This window comes from Ambystoma mexicanum, chromosome 4p (genome assembly GCF_040938575.1).
Source record: "Ambystoma mexicanum isolate Mex_15411 chromosome 4p, UKY_AmexF1_1, whole genome shotgun sequence".
Taxonomy (NCBI): Eukaryota; Metazoa; Chordata; class Amphibia; order Caudata; family Ambystomatidae; genus Ambystoma; species Ambystoma mexicanum.
The window spans coordinates 911779227-911803500 of NC_090927.1; the positions used below are offsets into that span (position 1 = coordinate 911779227).

General features: G+C 46.1%; 1 protein-coding gene across 1 annotated transcript in view; it reads right to left on the bottom strand.

Moving 5' to 3' along the window:
• Positions 1 to 24274, bottom strand: part of PM20D2 (peptidase M20 domain containing 2) — a 421619-nt gene that overhangs the window by 106109 nt on the left and 291236 nt on the right. The window contains exon 5 of the mRNA XM_069606510.1: positions 4795 to 4930. Within this exon, the coding sequence (XP_069462611.1) occupies positions 4795 to 4930 (136 nt within the window). The remainder of the gene's footprint in view (positions 1 to 4794; positions 4931 to 24274) is intronic.

Consider the following 24274-nt stretch of genomic DNA (forward strand, 5'->3'; position numbering starts at 1 on the left):
TGTGCAATCTTTTCTGCCACACTCAGTCACTGAACCACAGTCTCTATTACACTAGGATAAGCATCCATTTCTATTGAGGCCATTGTCTCTTGTAAACATATCGGGGAGTGCCCTTCTGTGCAAATTAAACTGTACCATTTATTGTACCCCGGATGGAGTGTTCATGGATATCACTGATAAAAACATTCAAGCAGTCCTGGCCCTGTTACTAGTCATGAATCCAAGTATTTCAGACTCCAGATGCCCCAAGAACATAATGACATATTGGTCACAGTCCCGATGCATAACAATGAGGTGGGCTGCATTTGCAATGCCGAACCAAAATAAATCAAGGAAGACCATGCTAAACAATTACCCAGACGTTCCCAATATTAGCTGTGCCCAGAGGCTGGAGAAGGGATAGCCCCTGTCATCCAATTACTCCTGTAGCAAGAAATAATAATTCCACAGTGTAGTCCATGTAATAACATTTTACTTGCATGATCTCCCTCCAATCCCTTTACTTCCTTACTCCTCATTTGGGCAGGGTGGGTCTGTAACTGGGTTGAGAAGCAGAGTTTTTTCCCTAGTGAGGTGGAGGTGAGGGGGCGATGTGGTTGACTGACTTAGAAGACCACAGCCTTAGTGCCAGGTAACTTCAGCAGCAGCGCTAACAGAGAATCCTGAACCATGGGCCCCCACAATTGTTTGCAGCTACCCGTGCACCCTGTTTTTCCAGTTGCTGTAGATAGTCATCATGCTTGTTCTCAAGGCGGCGGGTGGGGAATAGTTATAAACAGTTACAGGCTGGACTATAGAAGCGAGGAAGGTGCAGATAAGATGGTGGGTGGAGGGGATTTGGATAGTGATGTTCAAATGGTAAAGATGGAAAACATAACAAAAGCAGGATATGGGCGCTCAGTACTGAGACATGCCTTGCATTTACTGTCTCGGAATACTGCTAGTCTAGGAAATAAGCTAGAGTTTTTGATTCTGTAGGAAGTAAGCTAGAGGATGCTGATTGTCAGGAATTAGTGCCACAGCACCCGTTTATTTGCCTTCTAGAGACAGGGATGGTTGGTAAGGTTATGAGGGAGGGGTATAGCACCTCCTGCACTGTGGCTGCTTGCAAATGCCCAAAGGAATGCTCAAAGGGAGGACTTCTTATTTGGGATTTTGAATCTTAGATATCTCTGCTATAGTACTCCCTTGTGATAGTTATAATGTTCGCTACATATGGCTGTATGACAGAAAAGGCAAAGAGTGTGATAGTCTATGTGATAGTATGTACTATAATGGAATCGTTATACCTGTGGAATCAAAATAATTAAATGGTGTATCTTGTAAGGCATCATAGTATCAAAAAAGAAGCAGTCAACACCAAGTTAGCTGGCCTCATGGTTGTTTAATTTAAAATGATTTCTTCTCAACATCATCAAGCTTCCTTCCCTCTTTGTCCAGTGAGACTTAAGTGAGTCAGCAGGTTTAAATGATTATTTCCCATGCACTGTAGCAACCATTGAGTCTCATTTACTCTGTTAAGGATGAGAAAATGGCATGGTGTTGGGGGCATTGTATTTCTTTTTGTTTCAGGCTTCTCTGGCAGACGTGAATGAAAGAGGTTGCTTAATGTCATTCACCATCTCCCATATGTGACCCATGCTAAGGATAGTTGTTGCAAACAAGCTATTTTGTAAGGCAATATGAAAACACAGATTCTTCCTATTTGGTATATTTAGTTGAAAGATATTGGACACTTTAGATATTATACATTATATCTATCAATATCATTCACAAGAGATTGTTTGGTGGGGGATTACATCTAGGTCCCTCCTTAGGTGTAACATGCTGACCCCATTCATCCTTGACCACGTTGTGCATCTTGTTCTGTGGAGATGGTGTCATCACCAGAGGCGCTAACACGCAGGTACTTAGTCCAAAGTCCAGTTGGTAGCAATGACATTGTTATTCAATGCGTTGCATGCTTTAGCAACACCATTGGTTGTGGTGAACAAGTCAACAGAAACAATGGGTTTGACATTAGTAAGCATACCGCTAGATATGGATGTAGATGCAGCAGTGGTGGCGAGGTTATGAAAAGAGGTGGAAAGAATGTGTCATGTAAATGTATAATGAATTTTAGACTGCAGAGGAATTCATGCAGGATCACAGGGTATCCTTATCAACGCAGTAGATATCATCCATCTTTTCCACAGTCAGACCATCTTCATCATACAAATGCCATTTGATAAAATGGCTACATTTTCAGAATAAATGGACTGGGTGGTCTCCAACTTTTAAAATGGCCTTGCACTTCTTGCCAACCAGGTCTTTATACAACGTCAAGGTTATCAAACAGGCCATTGTCAAGGTCACTTACTGCTTGGTCATCAGCTAGGTTGATGATAGAGGTGGCTATCGTTAGGAACATTTCTATGGACTGGAACCATGGTGGGCCTACGACATGACTGCTAAGAAGACAGTTGACGGTAAAAGAGATTTTCCTTGGCCTATTTCCCTTCATGCTTCAAAATGTTTTTGTTGTCCTCGCTGATATGCCAGGAGTGAAACCTGTGAAACACATGTTTTTTGGCTGTGGAGCACTTTAAGAGGGGCCTACCTCCAGGGGCAGCAGCAGATGGAGAACTCTTAGCAGCTCCGTCTTCAGCAGTATCATCTGTAGCTGGGGAAATACAAAAACTCATCTACCTCTACTTTTTTGTATCTTGGGCCACAGTTTGTGATCAGAGAGATTGTCGTGGGATTAACTCCTTTGTGGAAGACGTAGAGCTGGCTTGAGGATACAAATCTGAAGGTTATGGGGAGCCCAAACCAGAAACCATCAGTCTACCTGTGACCTGTCAGTAGCTATCTGCGTTCCCACGGCCAGAGGCACAACTGTCAGCAAGCAATCAAAGAAAGGGAATGGCACATTTCCATTTCAGTTGAACCCATATATTTTCCAGATGCACCAATAACGTGCTTAGATGTTGACCCTGAGAAACCGCCTGCACTGATCAGTCTTCATTTGTGATAGCTAGAGGGAAGGCCTAAATATCCAAAACAGATTGTGAAATGGCATGCCCTTTAGAATGCACAGCTGTGGGAATAGGAGACTCCCTGGATTAGGAGTCTTAGTTTTACATGAGTGCTATTAAAGTACGGGCATTACTTGCTCTGTGTGCATTGCCAACACCGTTTGACTTCAAGGGTTACAGAGACTTATAGGAAGCTCTCAGGGGCATTCCAGAGATTCTGCTTAGGACACTGAGAATGAGGCCCAGGGTAATCATAGGCCATTTGGGCCACTCAGAACAGATTGAGTTCTTTGGCAGACCAAGTAGCTTGGGTGGAGTCTAGCAGGGAGATGTATGGAGTTTGGGAATACTCCAATATCTGAGCTTCCCTGGCTGGACAGAACGAAGGAGGTACACATTTTTGGTCAAAGGAGATCATTGGAACCAGATGCTTGCCAAGAGGATACTTATCCACATTCGACTCTTAAAATACCTTGTGGGCTTGTCACTGAAGGGGTAGTTCTTAGAGGCCTGAAAGAGAGAGACACGGATATTGCAAGAGTTGATTACCATGCACCCAAGCACCAGAGACAGTGCAGATAAGGCAAGCCTGGGTAACTCCAGGAAAGTTATTCTTTGAAGTCAGTGTCCTGCAGCCTAGCCCTGAGCACCGGAATGAATGAAGGAATACAACTGGAAGCAAAACAACACATTTACAAGAATCGAACTCCTTAAATAACATCCACACTCTTTTTTCCAGAAACATCTGTTTCTCACATCCGTAGTGCTAAATTGTCAGAAGGGTGGTCAAGCAAGCTAGCATACTGAGGAAAGGGTCTAGGCACAGTGAGTGCTTGCTTTCCCCTGTGGCAGAGGACTGCAACCTGTGGCTCCCCCAGATGTTTTGGACTACAACTTCCATGAGACTTCACCATTGGCTTTGCTGGGTAGAGCTGATGGAAGTTGAAGTCCAAAACATCTGGAGAGCCAAATTTTGCAGACCCCTGCCCTATGGGGAAGGACATCCCACAAATGGACAGTGTAAAAGGCTACAATAGATCACAGAAAAAAGATGAAGATGATGAACAAAGAGAATCATATAATGGAGCACATAAAGGAGGATAAAGGCCAAACATTGAATTGAAAACACAGGCTCCAGTTCAGACTGTTCGATGGAAAAGAAAGAAAATCATGGAGGGATGAGGTTGGAGGGTGGCAAGGTTGCTGCTTTAGCACGGGCAGGGGGGATGCCAGGTGCACATCTGGGTAATAAGGAATTAATTTAAAAGGTGTCCATAGAAGATATTAATGTATGGAAAATAAGAATCTTAGATGGCATGGGGAGGGTTTTGAATGAATTTGTGTGGATTCCAATGTGTCATTATTCTTTTTTTTTAGATATTAGTTACATTCGAAGGGTATTAAACGTATTTTACTTAAAACTGTTTCTGATTCTTTAGTCACATCAGAGTAACGTTACAACCACTATGGGAATTTTTAGGGCAATCCATGCCAGTACACAGTTAAAATAAATACATATTGCATTCATGTTTAATTGTAAGTGGGCTGAGTGGTGCTTTTGTAGGTTTGGAGTACTTCACGTTAATATACTCTATAAATAAAATATGTGTCAGTATACAATAAAGAACAAACGAGAACGATTGCGATATGATTGGTTTCTGAAACTAGCTATGGGGCAAAGACGTTCAGTTTAAATTGCTGGACTACTCTTTATAAAAGGCAGGGGGATTGGACGCCATAACATGATCTAAATCATAACATAACAATGGTGAATTACCTGACAGGCCATTTAAAACAAGGTCATCCGTTGTAAATTCCATGCCTACTAATTTTCCATTCTCCCTGTATGCGTTTGCCAGGGTCTTGTTGGGAAGTACGTTGAAATAATCGTGTTGACAGTTGTTTATTTCCACCTAAGAGAAAACAGTCAACTGATCAGGCAAACTCAGCACATAGAACTACAGCCAGTGCAACATGGCATAGCCTTTAAAACAAAATACTCTTCCAGCACTACATTCGCCCATGGTAAATAACACTTCTTTGCACAGTATCACTTGACACATTTTCAAAACGCCTGTGCAGTTTATGATCTGTGAATTGCCATTTTATGGTTTGGATCCACGTTAATGCCTTATAAAGATAACAATATTCACCGTATGTAGCACTACCAATTTTGGTATCTGCAAAAATCCTACATTTAAAGCATATAGCATCTGGTAAGTAGCCTGTGCTAAATCCCAGCATGCCTTACTTCACACATTTCTAACAATCACGACCAGAAGGATGGAGTCTTTCCTGTGCAGTAGCCATATGCCTGGAAGTGTTGAATCATGTAAACGGAGGGGGCTTAGGACACGACTAGTACTACACTTAAGCCCATCCTCTGAAAGGGCAGTAGTAAAGCTTACATAGAGCAGGCAAAAATAATGTTTATAATTGTCGGACCGCACTGAGCCAACTATTGCGCTAATATTCAGGGAATTATATGGGGTACTCAGTGGTGCTGCACCACAGAAGACGTCCATATGTACATTCTTCCAATCAGGCCACAAAAGCTGTGAGGAAGAGGAGTAATGTCCATTGAGAAGCAAGCCAGCATCTGAAGCATTGCAACAAACAGTCTACAGTAAGTACAAATAGAAAAGCAATGTCCAAGTAAGTCTCCAGAAAAATAGCCTTCTGTCCTTAAACACACACTGTATATGTATAATACATATACAAATGGCTCCCATCTCTGCAAAATCAACACAGTAAACCAGACTGAAACGCTACCAATGTAGAATGGATTATTGGAAACTGCAGAAGGGATATACAAAATATAGGGAATTAAGAGGAAAAAGAGAAAGCACAAAATAGTCTTCAAGAATCTTTCTTAGGGTTCAAAGGAGAAATGGTAGTCTTAGCCATTCTCTAGCATGCAAATGAAAGACCTGGTGGTCTGGGTACCTATTGTGACTGGGACTAGCAGTTATGCCAGTACTTTGTACTTTTTAGTGGCTATACAGCATCCAGTTAGTTTTCTTGGTGCTTGTTTGGTTCGAGTTTTCTTGGTGCTTGTTCGTTTCGAGCTGTGGTTTGATGTGTTCAAGGTAGCCTGACTCTTCAACTGGACAGCTCATCAGACCCAATAGTACTCGGGCCTTGGTGTAGCATAGCCGAGCGAAAAGTATCAGTTTCAAAAAGTGGTTCGGTGGTGTGAAGCGGGACTCAGGCAGGTTGCATAAGCTCTGTGACTCAGCTCTGCAGTGTTATGTCGAGGCAAAGATATCTTTGTTAGTTAGCTAGTTATTCAGTCATTTTGCTTGACAGTGTGAAACAGGGCTCGATGGCTCGTGCAGAAGTTCATTTCCTGAAGAAATGCTGGTTCAACTGGTGGTTCGATGATGGCTAGACGCAGGCTCAGACATCCTTTGATATGTGCTGAGTAATAGCAGCTGCCAGAAGTAGTACTTCTCGAAACATCACTCTTACCAATCATGCTAACACAGAAGGCATACCTCTATTAAGAACACAAGATAAACACTCCAAAAGTCCCATCATAATCAAACAACAATCTAACGCTATTGAGACTACCAACATTCACCTACCCACCCCAATCCAAGAGCTACCCCCGGCCACACACCTCAAAGCAGCCCTCATCAACGCGCGCTCCATACATGCTCATGCCACTGAAATTCATGACCTCATTACTGAGCAAGAACTTGACCTACTCATAGTGACAGAAACCTGGCTCCACCAAGCGTCCGGCCCCTCGCTCTCCATTGCCATTCCCCCAGACTATACCATTCTCAGAACAGACAGAACAAAATCAGTAGTTGGAGGAGTAGCCATTATCTCTAAAGCCCACCTCAAATTAAGAACCAGCCCTATCGAGAGCCCAGTCGGCTATGAAGTCCTGCTAGCTAAACTACCACTATAAACTTAATAACCATCTATAGAGCACCTAACACTTTATCTCAACCAGAACTAGACATACCATTATTGTTAACGCCACTTATAAAACCAAACACAAAATGCTTAGTCCTAGGGGTCCTGAATCTAGGATTTAACGACCCCCAAGACCACAAAGCAGATGCACTACACAGTGCACTCAAAGACATGGCTTTCACGCAACTCATCAACACCCCTACCCATATAAAAGGGAGGTCTCTAGATTGGATACTACATCTTAACACTATAGTATCCATAGACTCCATCTCCCCAGTACCATGGTCAGACCATCACTGCATAAACTTCACTATCCTGCGCAAAAATCCAGATCTACCCAAAACGGCCATCAAAGAATCATATGTAACAAGAAACACCCGTAAACTCACAGCAGAAAATATCAACCCTCTATTAGCCAAAGCCCTCAATAACAAAATCATTAACGCCAAAGAACCGTGTGCCCTGGCAGACCTTTACCACAACTCTCTTACTAGTACAATAGACGCCCTAGCACCCTGCGTTAATAAAACTAAACGTAAAGACAAAAAGTCCTCCTTCTGGTTCAATGAGGAACTAGTCTCTCTTAGACGAATCAAAAGATCGCTTGAACACCGCCTAAAGAAAAACCAGACCCCAGGTGCCCTTGAAGAATTCAACTCTGCAAACAAAATCTATAAATCAGCCATCATCGCCCATAAAGCAGATGCCTTTAACACAAGAATTAGTATTGCGTCCTCCGATAGCAAAGAGTTATTCACCATACTCAAGGAGTTGGAGAACCCGATCCCCATAATTAACCCAGTCAAACCTAGCAAAGAATGGTGCACCACCATCCAAGATGCCCTAGACACTAAGATTAAACTATTACAAAACAAAATTATCTCTAAAAGAAACCTCCTGTCCGACAAACACTCCACGGCCAACCAGATCTCCACTACCGTAGAAAACACTGCCCCTCTCTTCAACTTCACACCAGTCTCTCACGATACAGTACTCAAGACTATAGCCAAACTTAAAGCCTCCAACTGCAAAGGAGATAACTTCCCAGCACACCTAATTAAACTCTGCACCCCCACCCTCACGCCCATAATCACCAACTTTGTAAATGCCTCCTTCTCCACCAACCAGGTCCCAGTCAGCATTAAAGCAGCCTGGGTCACCCCCCTTCTAAAAAAGCCCACGCTAGACCCACTAGTGCCTACTAACAACCGGCCCATAACAACTGTCCCATTTTTACTTAAAATCATTGATAAAATAGCGTATAACCAACTACAAACTCACCTAGAACAAAATAATCTGCTAGGAGACAGACAATCAGGCTTTAGGCCTAATCACAGTACTGAGACAGCACTCTTGGATCTAAAAATCCAATTAGACTCTATCAGAGATTCAGGCAAACTAGCTACACTACTGCTACTGGACCTATCAGCAGCATTCGACCTAGTAGATCATGACAAACTATGCAACAGTCTAAAAAATGATTTTAATCTTTCCAACAACGCCACTTACTGGATCAAATCCTTTCTCACGGACCGTACATCCAGAGTTGCCATTGGGAATTTTGCAGCTGACCCCATATTAGTGCCCATAGGTGTCCCCCAGGGATCCTGCCTATCCCCTACACTCTATAATGCATACACCAAACTCATATTCTCAGCCCTAGACGATATGGGTGTCATTTACACCAACTTCGCAGATGACACACAGATCCTCATCCCTATCTCAGGTGACTACACCCAAGACACCCTCACCATTAATAAAGTTTATTCCATAATCCAAAACTGGATGGCCCTGAATAGTCTTTGTTTAAATGATGAGAAAACGGAGATCCTCATTGTGGGCTCCCAAAAAAGAATAAGCACCCTCCATCCGGACTACTCTCACATTATCATCGACGGTACCCGGATCCCAGTACTTAAACAAGTCAAAACGTTAGGTGTCTACATCGATGCCAACCTCTCCATGCATAAACAAATAGCAGCCCTCTCTTCATCCACAGCTTACACAGCAAAATGTATTGCTCTCAGTCGCCAATTTCTCACCCCTGTAAATTGCATCACTCTGGCTAGAGCCCTGATCCTAACAAAACTAGATTACTGTAACATCCTCTTCTAGGAACTTCCAAAACCAATATAAACAAAATCCAACTACTGCAGAATAAAGCCCTTAGAGCGGCTTTAGGGATAAAGAAATCAGAACATATATCCAACATTAGAAGAGAAAATCACTGGCTGCCTATTGAAGCAAGGATCATATTCAAAACCCTTAGCATCGTCTACAAATGCACCACCAACAAAGCGCCCAGCTACCTCAACAACTCCATCAAAACAAAATTGGCATGCAGGTCGCTGAGATCTAATAATCTGGCCCTCTTAGAAGTTCCCACATACAAATATAGCAGAGAAGGAGGAAGTAGTTTCAAAGTTTTAGCCCCTTTGCATTGGAACACCCTACCTCTAAGCATCAAAAAGGAGGAATACTTACAAAAATTCAAAAAAGCTCTGAAAACCTGGTTATTCAATACATTTTAACCTCCCAAGCCCTACCCTCCCATGACCAATTGCACTGCCTAGGGCAACCGCAATGCTGTAAACAGGTCTGGAACAAAAGGTTATGGACTATCTTACCAATTGGAATCTGATATAGGACCATATCTGCTTTTGTAACGTCTGTATAAAAAATGTATTATTGCTTTGAAACTGCAACATTGTTTAATAATTGACTACCTTCTGTATCTTTCGCCTTGAAACCCCAGGGTCTGGGTGAGTAACAAATGTAATAAATAAATAAATAAATAAATGAATAAATAAATGCTGGTGGTTCTAAAAAAACTCGAACTTTCATCTGCTGGGTCTTTGATTATGAGCAGCATTTTGAGAACAAGTGTTCCTTCTGATCCCCAGGGACAGAGGGAATGATCTTTCTCTTTTCTTGGATACCTTTCTTACACTCCTATGGAAGGAGAATGTAAGTCCTGCAAAATTCCAACAAGTATCCAATATGGTGGGTCTTTCCCATTACATTTATACGTTAATCCTAATAGGGAATTAGTTCCGCTTAGATGCAATGGATACATCTCTTTTGTGGAGTGCTCTCCATCCTTTGCGATTCCCTGTATGCCTTGGGTTGGTGGGTGGCAGATGCTAAGCATGCTGAGAGGTAAAATAGTGCATGAGAACCTTGCCGTCTCTAAGTTCCATGATGCCTTTGTGATACCAATTTACCGCCTGTCCAAGAACAAGGCGCCCAGCTGCAATTTCTATCCTCTGTCCTAATCCACCTCTGTTTAGTGTCCGCGAATCTCATCCAATTTAGAGGTTCATAATATATTACCATCAGGTTTGACATAGCATTGTAAATGTGAATGCAGTTTTAATATAAGGCCCCAACAAAAATAAAAATGTGATGAGCCACTGCTAAAAGCAGCTTATGGGTACCAGGCATCACCTATTGACTAGGTGCAACCTCTGGGAAATGGGGGTCTAGCTTAGCTCATAACGTGCCAGACATCTAACTTCCATATTAGATACTAACTACCACATTGTGTCCATCACATTTAGCCCATTATATGCTAAATGGCTTCTATATGTGCCCTAACGTGCCTTCTGCACATTCCGAAAAATACAGAGTTAATGTCATATATCTATGCATTTATCGCAACAGTTGGGCTATGGGGTCAAAGGTAGTTCCTGTTAGCTGTTGGTATGAAGCTAGACAGGCTCTTCTAAGCTAAAAACAGAAGCTACAAAGTACCCAGCCGGTTTGTACACTTCGAAGCCTTATTATTTTCAAACAACCTCACGGCTTCCCCGTGGTTTTGGCCTAGCAGACTTTCCAGATTCATATTATACTTTACTTGAAAATATCTCTTAATGTTGACAAGGTCAGAGGCACAAATAGACATCTGCCCTTAACCTAAGCATCATGAGAAACTGCTACAGTTTTCGGTGTTCAAATTTGTTTCTGAAAGATTGCCATTTCACAACCCAGCTGTTGGTGTGTCTGTGGACCGGGCACGGCAGAAGTTTACATTTGTCTACAATATGTATTTCCATGAATGAATTACTCTTCTTCTGGGCCAGAAGCCATAATAGGTGTATTTTAATTACAGACCATATGTGCACTTCTATCCTGGAAGCCGTTGCATAACATTGGTAAATTACCTGACAGGCCATCATCAAAAGGCTACAACCGGCCAGGCCCGACACAGCCTGTTCTTGAATATCGGATCCTCACAATACTGTGGACATTACTATTAGCAGAGTAAAGGCTCGAGTGGGAATATTGACATCATTGTCAATCCCTGATAGGATCTGAGCGGCACGCACAGACACGTGTAATACACGTGATGCCCCAGGCCACTGGAATCACGCATGAACGTTAGGGTGAAAGTCACCGATGATTCTGATTACTTTAGGTTACCTCCACTAACCTACTGAGGAAATAGAAGTTCAACTAGCATTGAGAAAGATCCAGGTGGGGTTGAAACACGTGTTGGCTGTAGGAATAAAAGATTCTGAATATCCTAAATTGGATCAGTGTTATTGGTATCAGACTAAGAAATATGTGCAACCCAGCACTTTGTGCTATGGGTGCCTTGTTTCATGTTTCATTACCATTGCGCCACCTACCTGCACCATTTCACACATGGCAGGGTCCAGACCTCTAGTATGCTATAGCACAGTTAGATTCACTGCTCTAGTACCCTCGCCCAGCCAACTAGTCCACACAACAATTACATGTCATTTATTAAAATAAAGTATAACTGAACACATAACAAGGGAAAAATCCACGGACATTCATCACCAAGTGCCCTGGATTGCTTTTGTCAACAGTCCCATTGATACAAGATCAACATTTCAATTTCACGTGTTTAACCAAATAGGGGAGAGGTGTCTTTATACACATTGCACCTACTTACCGCAAGGTCTGAAGTACCTGTAAAACCAGGGCTTTAAGTGAGGTTAGAAATCGAGAGGGGGCCCTCATTTGGGGATATTGCTTGCGGAATGGGCGTGGCCTAAAAAGTACACAAACCATAGTAAGGTATGCAAACAAATATATAAATGCATGTAAGCATTTATACATAACTTACTATGGTTTGAGTACTATGCAAGCCATCTTTTATAAACATAGAAGAACAAGTTACTTACCAACTGTAATGTTCTTACGACTGGATGTTCCTCCCACTTATTCCTCATCTCAGATATAGTCTGCCAGCTTTGCTGCTTCTTCACAAAAAAGTTTTGCCAGAGGGCTTTGTGCTCGAGGCAGCATAGTCATAGTCCCTCGAGGGCCGCCGTTGAGTGTCAACGTCATCCGTCGTATAAAGGGCTCGAGCCGCGCCCGTTGGTCTCAGTTCTGTTTTTTCGGTGTTAATGGTCGCATCAGTTTTATCAGGCATCGAAGGATGTCAGGCTCTTAAGGAAGTACAAGTGTAAAAAACATAAAAACAGTATGGAGGGGTAGGTTGGGAGGGTCGATGAGGAATACGTGGGAACATCCAGTCGAAAGAACGTTACAGTTGGTAAGTAACTTGTTCTTCCAATGGATTGTGTCCGCCCACGTATTCCTTATCTTAGATAGACTCCCACAGCAGTTGTAATTTGGAGGACAGAGTACCAGAGTTTTTTAATTATGTACTGAACGAAAGACGGCTTTTGCAAAAAGGCCCCCTTGATAAGAAGTGGAGTCTAAAGAGTAATGTTTTACAAAGGTGTGCATGGATGACCAGGTGGTCCGCCGCACAAATGTCCTGCACCGGAACACCCCTCTGAAGAGCCGTAGAAGTTGCTATGCCCCTAGTTGAATGAGCCCTTAATCCATCTGGAGGCTCTTTCCCAGCCAATTTGTAACGCTCAGATATTGCTAGAATTATCCATCTGGATAGAGTTTGTTTGGACACCCCAAGGCCCAATTTGTGTCCAGTGTAACCAACAAACAATTGGTCAGTTTGTCTAAATCTCACTAGCCTAGAGATATAGAAGCTGAGAGCCCTTTTAGGGTACAGCCTGTGAAACCTTTCCTCCTCTTTATTAGCGTGCGGAGGAGGGTAAAAGGAAGGTAAAGCGATCTTTTGCGACAGATGGAAATCTGAAACTATATTAGGTAAGAAAAAAGGTTTGACCTTCAAAGTTACCTTATCCTTGTGGAAAATGGTGTGAGGAGGCTTGCAAGAGAGCGCCTGCAACTCACTCACCCTGTGGGATGATGTTAAACCCACTAGTAAAACAGTTTTAAGAGTTAGGAGCCTTAAAGGACAAGCATGTAAAGGCTCAAAGGGGGAGCATATAAGACATTTTAAAACTAAATTTAAGTCCCAGATGGGAACCTGAAAAGGTGTAGGATGGAACACATTTGTTAACCCTTTAAGAAATTTAACACCTAAAGGCATTTTAAAATAAGAAACTTCTTCGGAGGAGTGCTTGAAGATAGATAGCGCTGCTAAATATCCTTTGATAGTGTCAACTTGGAGCCCCGAGTTGGCCAGATGTAAAAGAAAAGAAAGCACCATGGGAGTGCTACATTGAAAAGGATCCACATTCTTATGCCTGCACCAGTTACTGAATTTCTTCCAACGACATCGGTATAAGGATTTTGTTGCTGGCCTTCTGGCCGAAAGCAAAATCTCCATAACGTTGTCCGGAAGGTCCCAATCCTTATATCTCAGCCTCTCAGAAGCCATGCGTGAAGGCTGAGAGCTTTGACCGCTGGATGGAGAACATGACCTTCCTTTTGCGAGAGGAGATCCTCTCTTTGTGGAAGACGAATTGGAGGGCAGATGGACATGTCCAGAAGGTCGGGGTACCACATTCTCCTGGCCCAATCCGGGGCAATTAGGATCATGGTTTTCCTGAACTTTCTCAACCTCCTGATTACTTGAGGAATCACAGGGGCTGGAGGGAACCCGTATAGGAGTGGAAATACCCAGTCCACTACAAACGCGTCCCCTAGAGCTCTTCTTGGGGAAAATTCCCTTGAGCAGTACTGTTCGTATTTCTGGTTGGTTTCGGTCGCGAACAGATCCACTTGAGGGGTTCCCCAAAGGGCGAAGATCTCCAAAAGGACTTCCTGAGCTAGTTCCCACTCATGGGAGACTGTGCTCTGCCTGCTCAGAGCATCTGCCGCCGTGTTCTAATCTCCGGTTAGGTTCACTGCTGATAGAGAGATTCCTTCTTGCATTGCCCAAAACCAGAGCTGTATTGCCTCTCTGCACAGCGGGAGTGATCCTACGCCTCCTCTTTGGTTGAGGTATTACATAGTCACTGTGTTGTCTGTCATTATCAGTACATTCTTTCCCCGTACAGAGGGCAGAAAGGCCCTCAGCGCTTTTCTGATTGCCCTCAGCTCCAAAAGGTTGATGTGTAGTTTGGACTCCGATGGAGACCAACGACCACTGATTTTCAGATCATTGGTATGGGCGTCCGTCACTACTGTTATCTCCGGCCGTGGTTGCCAAAAAGGTTCTTCTTTGAGGATATTTTCCTTGCAAGCCCACCATAGAAGATCTTGGGCCACCCTGGCCGGGACTTGCAGAAGATCTGACATCTCTCCCGAAAACTGGGACCATTGAGTCCTGAGGGCCCATTGAAGGGATTGCATCCTCAACCTGGCCTCTGGCACCAGAAAGATGCAGGATGCCATGAGGCATAGCAACCTTACAAAATCGAAAGCCGGCAGATGTTGGGCATTTTGAAACCTTGTTACCATCTGCAGAATGTGGTGAGCTCTCTCCTCGGGAGGCAAGGCTTTCCCTGGGGTTGTATCCAGGACAGCTCAGATGAATTGGAGTCTTTGGCTTGGGATCATTCGTGACTTCTTTTAATTGAGGGAGAAGCTCAGCTTGTGTAGGAAGTAACAGGTCATGATTAGATGTTCCAGGGCTCGTTCGGGTGAATTTGCCCTGATTAGCCAATCGTCTAGGTAAGGGTAGATGTAAATCCCCCCTCTCCTGAGACTCACTGGCACTACCGCCATCAGCTTGGTGAAAACCCTTGGGGCGGAGGTCAGCCCAAATGGTAGAACTCGAAACTAATAGTGAGATCCGCCAATTGCAAACCTCAGGTACTTTCTGTGCTTGAGATGGATTGGCACATGAAGGTAAGCATCCTATAGGTCCAATGATACCAACCAGTCCTGAAGTTGAAGAGCCTGAAGGATCTGAGAAAGGGTCACCATCTTGAACTTGTCCTTCCTGAGGAATTTGTTCACATTTCTTAAGTCCAAGATGGGTCTCAATCCTCTGTCCTTCTTGGGGATGAGAAAATAAGGGGAGTAGCAACCCTTGCTCCTCTCCGCTACAGGTACATGTTCTATTGCACCTTTCTCTAGCAGGGTTGAAATCTCCTGCACAAGGAGCGGATCTGGAATTTTGACAGAGATGGCTCCCGGTGGATGATCTTGAGGTCTTTGATGAAAAGGAAGGCAGTAACCATGGGTCACTATCTCTAGCACCCAGGCATACGACGTAATGCCCCGCCATTCGTTCAGATACCGAGTAATCCTTCCTCCCAACAGGGTTTTGTGGGTAAAGACCTCAGAGTGGCTTTGCAGTGGCTGCAGAAACGGCTGAGGAGGAAGTAGCCGCTGCCGGGGCGGATCTAGCACCTTTTCCCTTTCCACCACGAGGGGGTCTTCTCTGTTGACCTCTTTGACTGGCCTGCCCCTTCCCTCTTCCAAAAGAGGAGTAGAAACAGAAGGGACGGTTTTTCTAGGAAGATGACCCTGCGTATGAATGTTATTGGGGCTGTTTTTTAGCGGCGCTGAATGATTTAGCTGTCGCTTTCGAGGTTTGCAGCCTCTCCAAACTCTCGTCCGCCTTGCTGCCAAAGAGCCTCAAGCCGTCAAAGGGCATATTGAGTAACCTGGACTGTACATCAGATGCAAAACCAGATTTCCTCAGCCAAGCAAATCTGCATAAAACTGTGCTAGACGCCATGGATCTGCTCACACTATCAGCAGTGTCCAGTCCTAACTTGAGGCACTCCTCCATAGCCTCCTTTCCATCCCTTACTATCGCCAGGAAACCATCCGTTCCTCACCCTCCGGGATGTGTTCAAGAGCTGTATGTAAATCTAGCTAAAGTACAAGTTACATTCGTAGATTTAAGGACCAGACTGCCCGAAGTAAAGACTTTCCTTGCCCAAGCATCAATCTTCTTATCGTCCCTGTCAGGTGGCATGGAAGGATAAGCTGAATGCCTATTTGCAGTCGCATCACCAAGCTGTCAGGTGAGGGATGCTTAGAAAGATATTCTGGATCTGAAGATGAAGGTCTGTACTTTCCCACAAATCTTTTATTGACAGCTGGTAAAGATTATGGGTTTTCCCAATTCGCCATTACTCTTTTTTGCAGAGCTTTGTGGAAAGGAAGGATCGGGTTCTTCATCAATAATATAACTCGGGGACACTGTCTTCCACCCCATGAAGTCGATGACCCTTCCCATGAGGTTCCTATACCCAGGTTCTGCATGGTCTGCAGGGTCTGGTCTTTCAAATTCTACCTCAGGGGAGGTATCTAGGCCACTGAAGGCAGTCATAAAGGTCAGCTATTTTGGTATTTGGGTCTATTAGTTCCTCAGGAACTTCTCTTGTCCCAAATTTAACAACAGCTGATGTAATATCCTCATCAGAGGAGTGTTCCTCAAAGATAGAGGACATGGATTTAAAGAATTCCTGCCTGGGCTGAGGATGGAAGATTTTATCTGGTAAAGCTGGTGGAATTGATCTAGGTTTAGCCATAGGAGTCGCTGTGGGTATCGGTATTAAAGATTTCCTCGACAAAGGCGTTGAAGGCGTCGATGGAATAGATGCTGGCTTCGATATACTTAAAGGAATTCTCGAGGTCATCGAGGAAGGCTTCAATGTCGTCGAGGGAGGCTTCGACACTGTGGTCGAAGGTACCAACGCCATCTTTGGCTTCGACGTAGTCGTCGAAGGACACGTCGAGTCGATGCCTGACTTCGATGACGACGCCATTTTGTCCTCTGTCAACCTCGATTTATACACCAGAGGTTTTTGTTTTCTCTCATGAGGCCGGAGAATCTAACTCCGAGGACGCCCTTGACTTTTCATTGGATTTTGCATGTTTAGTTTTAGATTTCCCTCTGTCACTCTTGGAGTGGTCACGGGCATGCTCTTCACGTGACATTTTTGAGGGGGTCAGGCCGCCTTTTCAAAAATCTTTAGCATTGAAGCCCTAAAGGCCTCCCATTTTTTAGGGGAATCATGCTTAGAAGGACATGAAATAAATCTTCTCTCAGGCGAGGAGGAAGAAGAGGAAGAAGATCTTTGACGTCGCTTCTTTGATTTCTTAGATGAAGAGGAGGAAGATTTGCTCGAGCGACTCTTCGACCTCGACTCGTGTCGAGATTTTCTACTCGACTCTCCAGAGTCTTTTTGTCTTTTTGCAGACTTAAAAGAATCCTCCCCCACCGCTAGCTTACCTTAGCATTCCTTAAGAGCCTTACCCAACATCGCCTGACACGAACCACACTCGTCGACCCGATGGTCAGGACTGAGGCACCAAAGGCATTTGCGGTGAGGATCGGTAATGGGTATCTTCCTTCCACACTTCAGGCATTTCTTAAAACCCGTCTTGGGTGTGGTAGGAGTTGAGGATAAAGACATATTCTCAATGAAAGAACTGACGCGCCGTTTCGAAACACGAAGCAGAAGCTCGGAAAAACGGAACCGAGACCAACGGGTACGGCTCAAGCCCTTTATACAACGGATGACGTCGACACTCGACGGCGGCCCTCAAGGGACTATGACTACGCAGCCTCGAGCACAGCGCACTCTGTCAAATATTTTTCCTGAAGAAGCAGCAAAGCTGGCAGACTATATCTAAGATGAGGAATACGTGGGAGGACACAATCCATTCGAAATATGTTACAAATGTCTATGTTTATAAAAGATGGCATAAACCATAGTAAGGTACGCACACAAATATATAACATTTATATATTTGTCTGCGTACCTTATGGTTTGCATACCATTCAAGCAATATTACCACGTGAAAGGGACCAGTGAAGGAACCCGGTCCAGATCATACAAGCGCCCCACCAGAAGCAGCAGGACGGAGTGCTCGCCAAAACTAATCAACAGGTGAGCTTTCCAGGGACAGCGCATCCCACGGGTACCACGGTTTGGGAGAAGGGGTCTGGAAGGGGATCAGGTACAAGCTGGCATACTCACGCCCCCTATTCTCCACGCAGGAGCAGTCCTGAGCAGCATCACCAATTGCCACCAGTCACCACATAAGCGCAGAGGGCGAAGTCGGACCCGAGCGTCCTCACCCCCGGGAGGGCTGCAACCGTGCCCCAACGCCTCCGCAGAGACCAGGTGAGCGTAACAGAACACGAAGCCTCTTCGAATCTCTGCCTGGGCGTTAAGGAAACTTCTGAAACTGACCAGTTGGCCCGATTACTGGGAGAGTTACAGGCTGAAGTTCATGCCTCAAGACAGGAAACCAATGCCCTAAGGAGGGATCTAATTGTGAACCGGGAGCGGACAGATGAACTAGCAAGGCAAATTCTCCAGGCACAGGCAGGCCAGGTCCCACTGCCGGGGTATGCCCCTCCTGCCGCGCCTCAACAGCCCATGCCAGTAGAGGTGGTTCTTCCAGGGGGGGGGGGTTCTCCTGGCCCCACCAGAACGCTTCACAGGCGATCCAAATAAGTACGCCATCTTTATGAATCAATGTCGCCTACATTTCTTGTGCAGACCTGGGGCATTCCCCAACGATCAAGCGAGAGTGGCATTTATACTCTCATATTTGGGAGGTAGTGCAGCGGACTGGTCAATATCCTTGGTAAACCAGGATGATCCTTTGCTTCGAGACTTCTGAGGTTTCCAGCGTGAAATGGATAAACTATTTGCACGGCATACTCAAGGGTGGGCTCTGGACAATGAACTGTTATCACTACGGCAGGGTAATCAAGACTTACTAACATATATCACTTCCTTCAATCGTCTGATAGCACAAACTAACTGGCCAGAGGAGAAAAGAACTACGCTTTTTTACCGAGGCTTGCGAGGGAAACTTAAGGACGTATTAGCCCAAGTAGTAAATCCCCCGGAAAGATGTGCTGAATACATTGACCTGACAGTGCAGCTCGATCACAGATTGCAGGATCGGAAGAGGGATCGAGCCAGGGCCGAGGGGCGGTCGGTCTACGTGCGACCGCGTGAGAATCAAACCAAATCACATGATCAGTCCGAGCCAATGCAAATCGTAGGCTTGCAGAGCCCACTCACCAAGGCAGAAAGGGAGAAAAGGAGACAGCAGCAGCTTTGTTTGTAGTGTGGTAAGGCAAGTCACTATCTCAGAGAAAGCCCAGTGAAACCACCCAGGAAAGCAGTTGGAGCAACTGACAAGGGTGAAGAAGAAGAACAGGACTCAGGAAACTCCAACACCCGGCCAGCGTAGGGGTCCACTTGTCGAGCAGTGAAAATAACCTATACAGACCTCACATCTAGTCATCCCTGTGCTCCTGGTAAACCACAAGCAACCGTCGGAAATACATGCCTTGGAGGCATACATTGACAGTGGGGCTGTGGGAAATTACATGGACCAGGATTTGGCTACCCGGATAGGCCTTCCTCTCTGACAGAAGCAGTTTTTGGAAAAACGTCACAGCAGTTCATGGATCTCAGCTATCATCCGGCCCAGTGACGTATTACACCGGGAAGGTCACGCTCCTGTGTCAGGACGGTCACCAAGAGGACATCACCTTCGATCTCATCTGCGCTCCTCAGTTCCAGATGATATTGGGAATGCCCTGGCTGGAGACCCAGAATATCAGGATTGATTGGCGTAAACGAGTTCTGACCTTTCCCCAAGACTGTGCCGACACCTGTTATAGCAACAGATTCTCATTAAAAGGTCTTACCAACCCAGGTTCGTCGAAGAAAGAAACCATACTGTGCCTCACCAGTTCACTACCACCTGAATACCTGGATTACCAAGATGTCTTTCAAAAAGAGCAAGCGAACACCCTATCTCTGCACAGACCATATGACTGCCAAATTGATATGGTACCTGGAGCTCAAGTTCCCTGCAGCCGGATTTACGCCCTAACAGAACAGGAAAACCAGCATCTAAAAACCTATCTCGATCAGTATCTAGCAAATGGCTTAATTCGTCTGTCCAAGTTCCCTGGATCCTCGCCCCTCTTTTTTGTGCCTAAAAATGAGGGAGACCTGAGAACTTGCATTGACTACAGAGCAATTAACCAGATCAACAGAGCACTTAACCAGATCACTGTAAAAAAAAACGGTACCCGTTACCGCTTATCCCTAAGCTCTTGGATCAAGTCAAAAACACTCAGATATATACAAAACTAGACTTAAGAGGGGCCTACCATCTAGTAAGTATCAAAAAAGGAGACGAGTGTAAGACGGCCTTTCACACGAAATATGGGCTTTATGAATATCAGGTTATGCCCCGAGGGCGTTCCAATTTTTCATGAATGACGTGCTCCGCGAACTGTTGGACGTCTAAGCTCTTGTCTATATCGATGACATTCTGATCTATGCGACCACCAAGGAGGACCACGTCAACCAAATTCGGGAAGTTTTGGAGAAACTGCGGCAACAGCGGCTATATGCCAAATTGGAGAAATGGTTCTTTCATGTGACAGAGGTAGAATTCCTCGGCTTTATTCTCACACCACGGGGCGTACGCATGGACACGCACAAGGTAGACGCTATCCTTAACTGGCCCTCACCGACATCCATAAAGGGAGTACAGAGTGTACTCGGGTTCGCCAACTTTTACCGCCGGTTCATTCCCGGGTTCTCCCAGATTGTCCACCCAATCACCTCTTTACTACGGAAAAATAAACAATTTAATTGGTCCGCAGAGGCAGAGAAAGCCTTCCAGGAGCTAAAACAAGCATTTACCACAGCACCAATTCTACGGCATCCTCGACCAGAACTACCATACATTGTCGTAAGTGATGCTTCCAACATAGCAATGGGAACAGTCCTGCCACAACGAGACCCCGACACAGGTCATTTGCATCCCGTGGCATTCTGGTCTCGCAGGTGTCCAGCCCCTGAATTGAATTATGCAATCACTGATAAAGAACTGCTAGCAATTAAGGCAGCGTTCAAAGCCTGGAGACATGGGGCATCATTACGAGATTCGTGGTAAAAACCAAACCTTACCGGCATGGAGGCAATACCGCATCCGGGTAGCACTGACGCCGCTAACAGCGCCGATTACGAGAATGCGTGCATGCAGAATGCATAGCAGCACCACGCAAAGCGCTGACACCTCCTCCGCCTTCGTCCACCCCTAAATAACGGCACCAGCAATAACGGGTCCGGCAATACCGGGCCCGGCAATACCGGAACCGGAAGTAACGTCATCGTGCTGGAACGGGAAATGAAATGGCGGCCATCTTGAAAAACACAATCCATTGCAATCCTCGAGACACAGGACCTGGATCCACACACCATCCGCTACATCTCCAGCTATATCTCCAGCACAATGCCAAAGGCCATTAAAAAAGGAGCATCCCGCCGGCGAAAGGTGCCCTTCTCGGAGGACGAGTTAAACATGCTGGCGGACACTCTGGCCCAGAATGGAGATGTGGTCTTTGCATCAGACCTCAGGCGACCTGCCCAGCTCCGTCAAGGATGACAAAAAAAGGGGGATGACCTGCGCCTCCGTGTGCGCAATATCCTATCAGCAAATCGGAGCCCGGGTCTGGCTACAGGCGGCGGGCCCAACTCCCCCATAAAGCTCACCCGATGGGAGGAAACATATGCCAGCACAATTGGCATGGAGGCCATTGAGGGAGTGGGAGACATGGAGCGTGAAGTCCCGTCATCGGCAAATGGAGGTGAGTGTCCACACAAACCACTGGAATGCAAAGCATGATGATGGGCCACAAATGTGACAGTGACATGAGCCAATGCATGGGCCATCACACACACATGGACACATCCATGCCTAGATGCTGTCCCCAGCACCGTCACATCAACATGCATGCAGCATGCCAATGCCATACCTGAGACACATCCCACAAACAGCAAAACGGCATGTGTCACACTGCACGCAGTCCACAACACTAAGGCAAGTCACACAGCATACACCACCTTACACATGTGTGAACCAGAGTATGCCTGAATAACCCCCCCATATAGCAAGCAACCTGTATGTCACAACTCCAAGACAGCAAATCATCAAATGCGTACAACTGCACTAATTCCAATGTATGCATGATGCATGTAAGACCATCACTGATGCCGTCCCTCTCTCGGTCAACCACAGGCTCGGATTCCGAGGACATAGCTACACAGGCCACGACTCCATCAAAAAAGGCTAGGGGCAGGGAAGACGGCAACAGGCCTTCCACAACTAAGGCCCCAGGCAAGCAACAACAGCCACCCAAGGCAAAGCAAACACAGGATGGCAAGGCACAGGGGTGGCAAAGAACAGCCGCAATACCAACAGTGGAATCCACTGAACCTGAGGCAGTGGCAGATGGGACCCTGTCTGCTGTAAACAGCTCCGTAGGGGAGGCAGCTGCCACAGCGCCCCAGAGTGGTGATGAAGGACAGTGCCAGGCTGAGGTATGTGTCCCTGAGGACAACAACCTGTCAACGGATGTGGTAGGCACACCCAGCCCCAGGCAAACACCCCAGCACACCCCAATGAGCACCCCCAACAGCACCACGCTCGACCAGTCAGGAGGAGAGGCAATACCAGAGCCCTGGAGCCCCACAGAGGGCACACCTGCATTGGGCCCTTCGGCAGATGTCCCATCCACCTCAACAGGGATCCGGGAAGGAGAGTGGCGCATGGCACAAATGGAGGGCGACAGCAGGATCTGACAGGGCTTGTGAAGCAGTATGTTTCAGATGGTGCCCTGACAAGGCAGGAGGCCCGTGAAAACACTGTGGCCATGACAGGGGCCATGGAATCAAGCACCAGGCGCATATGTGAGGAGCTGTCAGCGGGGAGGCAGGTCCTGGCCAGGATTACTGATGCCTTGGAGGTTCAGCGTCCTGCCCGACAGTGGAGCATGCGGCCACGGCATCATCGGCCAGCTCCACCCAGACAAGCCCCCTGCGTCAGTCTACGCGCACCACGCAGCCCCCGGAGGCCGACAGGGGACACAAGTAGCAGGGGCAGCCTGCATGTGCGGACTAATTTAGTGTCATGTTGCATACAATGATTATTGCCCACCATGTGTGGGGGAGTTGTGGGGGGAAGGGGAGGGGAGGGGGTGTGTGAGGGAGTTGTGGGGGGAGTTGGAGGATGGAGGTGGGGGAGTTGTTGGGGGAGGGCGTATGGGGAGGGGGTCTGTGGGGGGAGGTGGAGGGGGGTGTGTGCAGGAGTTGTGGGGGGAGGGTAAAAGCACTTTGTTTATATTACCTGTTCAATACACCCATTGTGTACAAAAAAATCACATGACTGGACATTGCTTATTGTATATGTGTGCTTTATTGGTTTACAATGCACAGTGTGCATGTACCCCCACACCCAGTGCCCAGAGTCCCAAATCCATGGCACGCTCTGCATCCATGTGTCTTAGAAATACTGGCCTATCACAGACTGGCACACAGCAAGTCCCTCCTGTGCATCGCCACCTGGCTGATGTGCAACCCCTTCTTCAACCTCATCTGGTGGTTGCTGTTCAATGTCAGGGGGCAGAGGCACATTTCGTCGGATGCACATGTTGTTCAGCATGGCACATGCCATGATGATCTTGGCCACCTTCACATGCTCGTACAGGAGTGCCCCACCCGACCTGCTGAGGTAGCGAAACCGTGCCTTCAACAGGCCAAAGGTCTGCTCGATCACCACACGATTCGTGCCTGTTCTGCGGGTTCTGGACAGGGGTGAGGAGTCATGGCTTCAAGGGATGGCCAGTATCACCTGCATGGGAGCAAAATAAGGTATGTGTGAGTCAATTCCTACCATAACACCTGTACTTATCACTTTCATGCCTGCAGATATTTGTTGTTCACATGCACATGTCCCTGGATGTATGCACACATTTTAATTTGCCACAATGTGTGGTGTTCCATGGTCTACAGGTGTGGGGTGCGTTGTCCAGATGATGCAGGGTGTCCACTTCCTTGCTGGTGTTCATGCACTGAGGATGCCTACTGCTTTGCTATCATCTATGTGATGTGGAGTGAATCGTATGTATTTTCACTAGCAGCATTGGCACAAGTCTCCTCATGATTTGTCATTCATCGCTTAATATTCCCATGGTGGCATGCAGCGCTTCTGTGGTGGTGGGCCAGTGACAATCAGTGTATTCCCTTGGTGGGATTGATTTGTGCGCACTCATGGATGCATGTCCTGTG